The sequence below is a fragment of the Lycium ferocissimum genome, chromosome 2, assembly GCF_029784015.1.
Source record: "Lycium ferocissimum isolate CSIRO_LF1 chromosome 2, AGI_CSIRO_Lferr_CH_V1, whole genome shotgun sequence".
Lineage (NCBI taxonomy): Eukaryota > Viridiplantae > Streptophyta > Magnoliopsida > Solanales > Solanaceae > Lycium > Lycium ferocissimum.
The window spans coordinates 38,062,598-38,074,295 of record NC_081343.1 but is presented as its reverse complement, the minus strand read 5'-3'; the positions used below and the strand labels follow the sequence as shown (position 1 = coordinate 38,074,295).

The following is an 11,698-nucleotide window of genomic DNA, read 5'->3' as shown; positions in this document are numbered from 1 at the left end:
TTTTCCCCCCAATAGCCGAATATATCCAAGCCTTGATTCTACTAAGGTCCATTGATTTTATTGACATTATAGGTGACATTTCACCCGAGGTGGTGCCTTTGGTAAAAAGGGCTGAGACGATGACAACGGACGAAACGCCTCCAAGGGCCGAAACAGTTATGACGGCTGAGATACCATCAAGGGCCGAAACAATTTCACCTCTTCCTCCTGCTCCGTCATTGGACCGGGAGAATCTTGATGACATATTTTCCAACACTCCTCCTGCAATGGCAGAAGCCTTGGGGTTTGGCCATCTCCCTATTCCACGAGCAACGAGGAGGCCTAGCCGGTCTACTGAGTCAGGTTCGAGATCTAGACTTTGTAGTCACCTAATTTTTGACCTCCAAAAATCCAAATTAACTAGTCAAGCTTCTTGAGTTTCAAACAGAGTAGAATAGTTACTCAGAAAATCAAAAATACTTCCTAAAACAGCTTTTGGTGATATTTTGCCATTTTGCATTGGCAAAATACCCTAATATACCATGTATGTTTTGCATATAACTTTAAGTATAGATTATGTCCATTTTACCAATTTGAAAATCAAGCAGCATAAAAAACAAGTATTTATAATTAAGTACGTATTTTTTTTAAAGTAATTACTATAATAGTCCACTATTGCAAATAAGTATTTTACTCTGTTAATGTCAAAGAAGCTTAATTAGTTAGTTGAATAGTTAATCTATCTCAAACTTATTTCAATTTGGTTGGAGTTTTAAAAGAATTGATTTCAATTTGAGTTGAATTCATCATTTCTACAAAATAAGGTTACAATTGAAATGCAAAGGGTATTCTTTAAACCCAAATTTGCTTGTTTCTTAAATCCCCAAAATCAGCCCCATTTTTCGGAATAAAAAGATCAGCCCAACAAGAGGCAACCCGACCCAGTAGCCTTAAGTCCCAAGCCCCACTACTGTAAATTAAGGTTATAGCAACGGTTCCAGATTCGTTGCAGTAAGCCACCAAGCCGTTGCCATAGATCTACAGCAACGGTTCGTGAACCGTCTCATCTGCTCGCGTTGCTATAGCTCTATCGCAACGGTTTGTACGACGGTTCAGATAAGTGTTTCTATAGTTTACTCTATTGCAACGATTATTTTTTCCTCCATATCAACTTTTATATCAAACCAACTGCAACGGTTGTAAACCGTTCCAATAGAGGTTATTGCAACGGTCTATTTGAACTAGTGCGACAGTTTTTATGGTTATTGCAACGGTTTTGTATATTGTAGCAATTTTCCAAAAGACTACCGCAACGATTTTATTATCTATTGCAACGGTTCTTTTAAATCTATTGCAACAGTTTAAGTAGTTTTGGAGCAGTTTTACAGAAGCAACAAAATATTATATATTTGGCTGTAAATGTAAATAGTTACCCACCAAATAAAATAATCTTGAAAGTTGAAACAATTAATAAGAGGAATCATAGCTCATAATATCTATAGAAACAAAATATACAAAAACTGTTTTCAAGAGTTAGCACATGTTTCAAAATGTTTAGAAAACAAAACAAGTCCCAATATGTTGGAAAACAAAAGATTAGAGCTAGAATATTTGAAGTTTCTACAACTTTCAACCAATTTTCTCAAGTAAGATCTTCAATGCATTCATCTTCCTCTTCTTCATTTTCTCTACCTACAAAAGACGATAAAAAAAGTTATTAACCAAAATAAAGAGTTAAATTAAAGGTGATCTGCGTCAAATCCTAAATGGGAAAAGGAAACAAACTGTTGAGAGTGGAAATAATGCTAGGCAGTCTCATGGTGTAAATGGCACAGAAAAAAATACCTTTGAATATCTAGTACAAGAAGTTGTGGATAATACTACAAGCAACAAGAAGTTGGTACTATCAAAAGAGGGAGAGACTGATGCTTATAAAGGGAAAAAACAGCTGGTCTTACCTGCAACAAGAGGTGACAATGTTAATAGCAAAGAAATTTTTTAGCACAATTTACAAACTACTAACAAGTTTGCAGCACTAGGGAATGGGGAAGATGATCTGGAAGTTGAGGAGATAGATGGGGAAGCCAATAAACAACTGGTTTCTGCAGAACTAGTGATGGAAAAGAATGAAATTGCTCCGTTGAATGGTTCTAGTGCTGCTGCTCCAGATGTGGTTGATACATCTGTGTTTGGTGTGGAGAAAAACTTACAAGTTGATGCAGTTAGGCTTTCTCCAAGTAAGAGAGTAGATGGTGGTAACAATATACAGAAGCAGCTGGCTGCAGCAGCAGGTGCTTCAGAGGTGCCAAGAATTGTTAATGGTTGTCAAGTTACTACACTTGGTGCTTCAATGGTTCAAAAGATTACAAAGGTGACTAAAAGTGTTGATACGCATTTAAATGTGCATGCTCCATCAGTTCCTCTTGCACTAGTTGTAGCAGAGAATGCAAAGCATATTGCTCCAGTTACTGATAATGTTGTTGGTGATAATACTGCAAGCAACAAACAACTGGTTTTGACAAAAGAGAAAGGAAATGCAGAGAAACAATTGAATCTTAATGCAACTGTGATGGAGAAACCTTTAAATGTTAATGCAACTGTGTTTATCCCTGGAAAGAAGAGAAATTCACCTAAATCTACCAAGCAATGGCTGGAGTCTGCCTCATTTCACAAACCAGTTGAAGTTACTGTCAATAAGGCTTGTGAACAGGTCCCTTCAACCACTTTTTTTACTGGTTTTAATGAGGATAAAAATTTGTGGAGTGACCAAATGGAGGAGGATGTGGAAGAGGGTGAAAGTTCTGGTGAAAAAAGGGTCAGGAACAATGTTTTGATTCTTCAGAGTCCTCATAAGAGGGGGTTAAGTTTATATTTGGGACAAATACAACTATTAACAATATAGACAAGGTTACAGATGCCACAATGGTTATGATAAACCAGGTGGAGGCTGGCACCAATGTACAAGACAACTGTACTAAGGTGCAAGAAATAGATGCAGTTCCAAGTCTGCAAGAAGTTAGCCAAGAGGTGGACAAGAGTCCTGCAATAGTGCAGGATAATGATACTGCAAAGGTATAGGATAATGATGGTGAGAACAAGAGAGATGCAGCTGCAGATGTGAACAAAATTCCAGAAGGCTATCCAACTGCAGTTGGTCACTTTTCATCAGCAAATTACATTAAAGGAGAAGGATACAGTGCAGGATACTAAAAGCAGTGCCAAGAAACAACAAAGTGCTACTAAAATACGTGGAAAGGAGAATACACAGTCTCAAAGTCCTAATGTACCTACACATAAGTAGCAGCAAGATGCACTCTCAAAGATCCAAGGAAATTTACAAGTAGCAATACCAACTAGTGAAGGTCCCAGGATTGAGGAATTTGTTCCAAGGCAACTACCAATGAGACAGGCAAAGAAAAATGTGGAAGCTCCTACCACTTCAACAAAATCCACAGAATTAAAGATAACTAACTACACTACGAAATGAAAGAATTAAAGAAATTTCTGAGAGAAAGCACTATAAAAGCAATTATTAACCAAGTAGATACTGATTATAGGCATTTAAAATAAAAGAAAAATAAGAACAAAAAGTGCAGAAAAAGAACTGCAGAAAAATGTGGACCAACTTTACACAAAAACTAGACCAACATGCAGAAAAACTACATTAAAACTGAAGCAAAACCAACCAAAAAATGCAAGAAACTACATCAAAACTGGACAAAAAAACTGCAATAATTATGGACCAACTTTACACCAAAATTGGATAAAAAACTGCAGCTAAAATAGACAAAAAAACTGCAGCAACATTGCCTCAGCTTGGATGCCTTGTGTATTACTTCCTAGAGGGCCACAACGAACATGTTTAACCATTTTTCTATTATTGTTGTTTGGTACTACATTTATTGGCATTTCTTTTCAAAACTGTGCCTTGCTTGCTTATAATATTAGGCAAATGAGTATTCTCCTAGATTCAAGAAATAAAAAATTGTCAGAATTTGAAACCTTTAACATTAATGTAAGAAGAAATCATGCTATTGTAGTTCTTCATACCCGAAATCATTCTATTGTAGTTCTTCATACCCTTTATCTAAATAATTTCCTTGATATGCAAGCCCTTTTTGGAAAGTTTCTACTTGATTATATGAGTTTTTTGTTTTGTCTAAGTTCTAGTCCTCTTTGGTTCAAACAAATGTTATAAGGAAAACTGTTCTGTTTTGATTTCCTTTTCTATTGTCCTATTTGTATGTTGAAGAGAATCAAACAGCGTAAATCCACATTTTATTGAATTTGAACTTGAATAAGTTGTAGTTATGGCTAAGAGTATTTTATGTTGATTCCTTAGTGAAGAATTTTCCTTTCTTTGTTTAACTATCTAAGACGTCTTTCAAATTAGCAACTACGAATATCCTGAAATAAGTATTCTGGGAGTTCTATCAGTGTAAGTTAGGTCTCCCGTCTGTTACATAGTTCAACTTTAATCACAAAAGTAAATGCTGATTAGCACTTACAGCAGAAGCAAAATCAGACCAAAAAATGCAAAAAACTACATCAAAATTGAAGCAAAACTGGACAAAAGAATGGCAGAAAGTGAATCAACTTTACACAAAAGCTAGACTTAAAATTGCAGCATAAATAGACCAAAAATGGACCAAAACAGTAGCAAAATCATACCAAAAAAATGCAAAAAAACTAAAGCAAAAATGGACAAAAAAACTGCAGCAATTATAGACCAAATTTACACCCAAATTTGACCAAGAGTTGCAATAAAAAAAGACACAAATCCGCAGCAAAAATAGACCAAAAAGTGCAGCAAAATTGGACCAAAAACTGGACCAAAACAGCAACAAAATCATACCAAAAATAGCAGCAAAACTGGACAAAAAACTGTAGCAAAAATAGACCAAAAAATTCAGCAAAATTGGACCAAAACAGCAAGAAAACCATACCGAAATAGCAGTAAAACTGGACAAAACACTGCAACAACAACTAAATGACAATTTATCAGCAAATACATAATTGAATTTTTAATTTCCCTTGCCAAATTACACAAGTGACATAAACCAACTATCTATACTTATTGTGAATTAGTGCAAATTGCAAATTAGTTCAACTTGCTGATTATCCATAGTGACAATTCCATGAGAAAGTCCAATTGAAACAGAGAAAATGAAGAAGCGGAAGAGGAAAATGGGTAAGAAATAAGCACTAGAATAGCAAGACCCTTACCTTGATTGGTGCTACCAGCAGATGGTCGATTGCTAGGTTGAAAAATTGCTTGCGGCACAGAGGTACCTTCTCCCGGAGGCTGAGCACACAATGCTGCCAACATGTCAGCATCAATTGGAAGTCCTGGGTACATATGTTTAAGTCGTGTAAGGATGTCAACTGTAACTTCCTGACATATGGTTGTCTTTTGTTGCTGTAATTTTTCCTCCATCCTTTGATGCATTCTCTCCTCCATTTCTTCCATTTTTTTATTCATCATCTCATCATTAGCACTTAAAGAGGCTCTAAAATTTCCTTTCCCTTTCAAACTAGTTTTGGTAACTCCTCGCTCATATAATCTCATTCGCCCTGAATGTTCAGGTCCCATGACTGATGTGAATGCGTCAACTGATTGATTGTCATCTTCACTTTGTTGACTTTGTATTTTCTCCATCTCAACCTAAAAATCAAATTCAATAGAAGAGAATTCAAGTAAATAAAACTAAGCCAATAAGAACAAATAAACGATGTCAACAATATGGAAATTAAATAAAATTCTTACAATTTCACTAATTGTATCCTCATTAGAGTCCTTGTATGATCGACCAAGTTTCCTTGATCTTGTAGCCACAAAGATCTCTTTAAGTGTTAGATCTTCGGTGATTCCTTATCTTTTTCCTAATTACATGAAAGTTGGTATCAAAAATCTTTTAATGACAAAAATTTCATATTTAATGATTAAGAAGAGAACACACAAAATCGTTGATGATCACAGCAAAACTAGTTTTACCAACAGTATGTGGATTCTTCAACTTTTTTCGATTCTCAGTGTTTGTTTCGCTCATTTTCTGCAAATAAATGAATAAATGAAATCTATTTAAACAAGGAATAAAAGTAGTGAGAATATAAATGAACATAAGTTGTCCCTTCTCCCTTTACAGCAGCATGAACAACTAAACAACCATGAATAATCTCGTGAATTTCAAAATTTATCAAAATCTTCTATAAGGTTGACCAGAAAGTTGGTCATAATTTATATCTTACCTTGAATTCTTTGGAGTTTCAATATTTGAGTAGATCCTTAAAATCAGATTCTGAAACTTGTGGAGGCTTTTTTGCCATTTGAAGTTCGTCATTAGCATAGGCTTTATAGTTATCCTTCTTCAAATCATGCTTATACCTTCTCCAAGCACTTTTAATTGCATCCAAAGTCCGTTCTTTTGCACGATCAGGAATATCATACTTCTCCTGCAATTTGTTCCTGGGGTTAGTAAAGAAATACGAAATGTTTTTAACTAAAATTTAAAAGATTAGGAACTTAAACCTTGGTATATTTCCACATATCGTCTTTCAAATTTGTATCTATTTTCCTTCAATCATATGTATATATTAAGGGGACAAAGCGTTGCATTCCTTGCTAGTGTGCCGAGGAAGCTACCCAACTCTTTCACAATAGCTTTAGTCGGACTAATGGGTTGATTGTGCTTATTCAGCACAATTGTCATACGTTCTTGTCGTCCATGTACACTTTGCATTATTGTTGGGCCTCTTTTTCTTTTTTGAGCCAAGGGGCCTACAATAATACAAAACAAAGTTAACAACAAATCAATAATGTAAGTTAGTTTATGATTAAAATACGTTTTCAACATTTAGAAGTAAAATTTATATGTTCTTGCCTTGTTCTCCAGATCGTTCATTTTTTGTAGGAGTGGTGGAATCCAATGGCACTTGTTGCCCTTTTTCATGTGTAGCTTTTGCTACTAGGGTGGAAGAATCTCTTGGCACTTGTTGCACTCGTTCCTGTACAACTTGTTTCTGAGGCACTTGTTGCACTTGTTTTTGTATGACCCTCTAAATTAGACAGCTAATGAAGATCAACAACAACAATGTACATTACAAAAGGTTCTCTTTTACAACAACTAGAGAAGAAAAATTATAGCAGTAATCAATCACGAACACTCATTAAAATCATATAATGCTTTAGACACAACTTTAATACCACTCAACAAATAATGAACTAGAAAAAATAGAGATATATCGTAAGTTACTTAAATCTTCCATTTCTATATTCAGAATCACTTAAATCTCTATGTGGTATTGATTATTATAACTTACATGCATGCTCTTTGAATAGCCAAATATACAGAAATCACTTAAATCTTACATTATAAAAGACACCAGACAAATAGATAGAACGAATGAAAGAAAGAAATAAGAAGGATAATCATAAGTATTTTTGAGGAAAGGGCATTTATCACTCACTAAAAAAAGATTAAAATAAAAATGAATATAAATTGAAAAGAACTTTAGAAGTTCCTTATTTTTTTTTTGATAAAGTAAAATATTTTCATTTCAGGGGATGATGCCAGATTACAACAGAAAGCAGATTGTTGCTCCAGTACTAGAAAGGCAAAAATATTCTTGTAGAACCAGTATCTGGAATTTAAGCTAACACTGGGGAGTTTACAAAATCTAAAAACATGTCAACACTATTAACAGAAGTTCCTTATTTAATCATCCGCCTCCATCCAATCCCAATCAGTATCATCAAAATCATCCTCCTCTTTCGATGTTTCCATAGTTATATCTTCTGAGAATTTGGCATCAGATGGCATATCAACAACATCAACGGGGATATCTTCTCTAGACCACCTAATGTCAACATCAAGTAATCTATTTGAGGGACCAATGTCTTCATTTGGCTCCCCTCAAAATATGTCTCCTATATTAGAACAATTCTCTTCCTCCAAGTCATACAAATCAATAGACACTTTATTCCTTGCATAGTAAACATCCTTCTCAATTGGATCCTCCACATAATAAACTTGATTCACTTGAGAAGCCAACACAAAAGGGTCATCTGTACTACATAATCTGTTGAAGTACACCCGGGTTAAACCATATTCATCTATTTCATTATGAAACCAATCACACTCAAATAGTATAACACTAAAACAATCGTAATAATCAAGCTCAATGATATCTCGAATAGCTCCATAATAGGTAACCTATCCATCAATTGGATTTTGATCCCTAGCATTAGCAAAACTATCAGTTGTCGCAGATAAAGTCACTCCACTATTTTGAGACTTGCGTGAGGAATCCCGATTTATTGTATGAAACTGGTATCCGTTAATGAAATATCCAGTGTGTCTTTTGGATGCCAGCCTATTAGGCCCTTTAGCTAGCCATATTAAATTATTGGGCACTTCGACATTTTTAACTTTCTCTTTGAACCAATTGCCCAATTCTCGACTATGATTCCTTCCCCTTGTCCACGCATTTGTTATAATAATACTATCAATTAGATTCTTATGTTCCCTGCAAGTATGAATATTTCAAATTCAATCATTAGGAATTTATATTGAAGTTTAAAGTACCTTATAATAAAAAAATAAATTAAGTTCAAAAAAATAAATGATTCATATACATTTTATCTTACTTGATAAAATTCTTCTCCAGCATTAAATAGAACATATCGATGTGCTTCAGAAGATGACTATAAATCCATTTTAAAAATCTCTACTTTCTTTTACTTCCCACTTCCGAGTGGATGGCCTATCTTAGGGAATATAGGTGACAAATCATCTCCTTCTGTTTGAATACTCTCATCATCCTCAATTTGGTACGTACTGAACCTTGTCTTTACTCCATCATGTAGGTATCTCGAAAAAAATGTTACACCTCGGTAATTTCATGTCGTTGCGTCGCGAGTAGACTAATGTCAGTTAAATTGAATACGAGACCTTCATGACTATAAGAGGGTGATTGGCAGCCCTAATGTATATGCGATAAGATTTTTGAGTCATAGGACTTGGAGAAACTATGTTCGTCATGGAAGCGTAGTATAAGCTATGCTTGGGAAGGATTTTATAGTTATCGAACTAACGAATATTTAGTAAGGTCTTGAGGATGAGTTATAATGTCCGTTAGATCGTTAAGGAAGTGTTACACAAGTACTAAGAAGGTTCCATAAGGATTCGAGACCAAACGAAGCGACGAGAATGAATTCGGAAACACTGGGGATTATACGGTCATATATACGGACCGTATATTTTATACGGCCCGTATACCGATCGTAGAACCCTTCCGACTGAAGGGTGTGAGGAAACATACGGTCCAATATACGGACCGTATAAATTGTACGGTCCGTTATAGTGAACCGTAGGTTTCGGGTCGGGTCCGAACTCTATTTTTATATATACACGGTTTCCTCTTATTTTTCTCACTTCTCACTTCTACAACCTTCCTAAAACCTCTACAAACCACCATATCACACTAATACATATCCAAGAAGGGAAATCAAAGATCAAACATCAAAAGTTGGTAGAATCAAGGGTGTAAATGCTCCCTAGGGTGGATAGAAGTTGAGAATCTCTGTGGTATTGGAGTTAAGTTCTTCTCAAGTGGAGTACTTGCATTCAAAGATCATCTCTACATTACCAAAGGTGAGTTTTACAATTGTTTCATGTTAGTAATGGTGTTGAGTAGTTGAAGAACTTGAATTAGAAACAAGTATGGAATATGAGCTTAAGTATGCAAATAATGGTATGTTGGGTTGAAAAGTAGTTGAGTTATGGTTCATGGTGTAATATGAGTATAATCTTAGTATGAAAGGTGCTAATGATGTTGAGGAAGTATTATGTGCACGATAGACATGAAGCTGTATTATAGTTATGGTCATGGAGGATCTCGGAAATGAATTTGGAAGTTGAATAATGTTTAATTTGAGGAAATTTACGTATTATGATATTATGGGCGTTGCTATGATGTTTGGGAGTTGTTTTATTATTTGAGGGAAAGTTGTTGAAACAAACGAAATGCTTTCCAATTTTCGTTAGCCTTATTCGCTTAGTTCAGGCTTAAGTATACCTTCAACAATCTAACCTTCGTACGAACCCCTTTGTATGTAGAATTGTAAGCCGGAAGGAGAGCTCTTAGTCGACGTCGTTAAGGAGATACAAAGGTATGTAAGGCTATCCCCTTTCCTTCAAAGGCATGACTCTTGTTTCATAATTTCTTCCTTATACTTCCATGACCTTCTTACATCCCTTAAAGATGAAGTTTGAAGAACTTTGAGAGCTTCTTACGAGATACGTTCTATAACGATAAAGATGACAATGATGACTTCATGATGTCGATGTTTCTATGCTTATGATTTCATTGATGCTATTCTTCGTTGTTGTCTCACCTTATGATATTAGTTCCTTCAAGGTGGGACATAACGATGATGATGACGCCATAATATAATCGGAGGTTCCCTGTCACGACCCGATCCGAGGACCGCGACGAGCACCCGGTGCTAGCACATCCGGGCACCCCTTCACGTACTCACATATCAAATTCTAGGTGAGCCACATAATTATATCATACTTTTCATGCATCATCATTCTAGTCTCATTGGGCAGCAACATTTCTATATCAACAATGGCATCTATACCCACATAAATGTACATGCGCCGACAAGGCGATCAAACAACATCTCAAAATATAGGCCGACAAGGCCGAACACATCTAACCACATACACAATGTCTACGAGCCTCTAAGAAGGGTACATCATATCATAACGTAGCGGGCGGGACAGACCCCGCCGTGCCCATGAATATATACACAAAAGAATCTATACCAAAAGCCGCAGCTCCGAATGAAAGCGGAGCTCGCTATGTAGTCCCCGAGATAATACAACATTATGGATCAAATCGGTCTCCCGGCCACCCGCGGGCATGACGCGCCGTCTACAAAAAAAAGGACGTCGGCACGAAGAACGTATCGAGTATGTAAAGCATGATCAATATCAATATAGGGGCATAATGGATAACATATGAAATATCACAAGATGGGAGATAATAGCATCATCATCATAGCACTTACCTGCCTTTCATAGGGACGTTTCATTTCTATTCCGTACCCGCGTACATACATTCGTATTCTTGCTCACTTACCTTTTTGTATCTATTTTTGTACTCGTGTTCATATCTCCTTTCATATTCCTACTCATATCATATACATTGCATATATATAGCCCTCACTTGGCACTTACATCATCTTATCATATTCATGCTCTGATTAATGTCTTATACATAGCATAATCGTACTCATACAGATGTCATATACATAGCATAATCGTACTCATACAGATGTCATATACATAGCATAATTGTACTCATACAGATGTCATATACATAGCATTTATATAGATACCCGACCACGAAGGTTACTGTTTCACGTACCCGGCCCTACCAAGGCTTGCCTGTTGTTCGTACCCAACCGCAGTGGGTGTGCGCGCATCGTTATATAAATATACATGTATACATACTTACTATATTCTACCTCGGCCATATAAGCTCTGTTTACAATAGCCCCCCGCGGGCACACATACATATTCATTATATTCTACCCGCCATATAAGCTCTGTTTACAATAGCCTCCACGGGCACACATAAGTATAAGCTCACATCTATCTTTAGCCTTTTTACTATCGTCATTCATTACCTTCTATCCGTAGGGTATTAC

General features: G+C 35.9%; 1 protein-coding gene across 1 annotated transcript; it reads right to left on the bottom strand.

Annotated features, from left to right (window-relative positions):
* Window positions 1-1,408: 1,408 nt before the first annotated feature.
* Window positions 1,409-6,753, bottom strand: LOC132036346 (uncharacterized). The gene is made up of 5 exons (XM_059426669.1): window positions 6,509-6,753; window positions 6,229-6,432; window positions 5,747-6,032; window positions 5,206-5,644; window positions 1,409-1,671 (listed from the first exon to the last, which is right to left on the bottom strand). The coding sequence occupies exons 4-5, from the start codon at window positions 5,636-5,638 to the stop codon at window positions 1,622-1,624; spliced, it is 483 nt and encodes a 160-aa protein (XP_059282652.1). The 5' UTR covers window positions 5,639-5,644; window positions 5,747-6,032; window positions 6,229-6,432; window positions 6,509-6,753; the 3' UTR covers window positions 1,409-1,621.
* Between the last annotated feature and the right edge of the window lie 4,945 nt (window positions 6,754-11,698).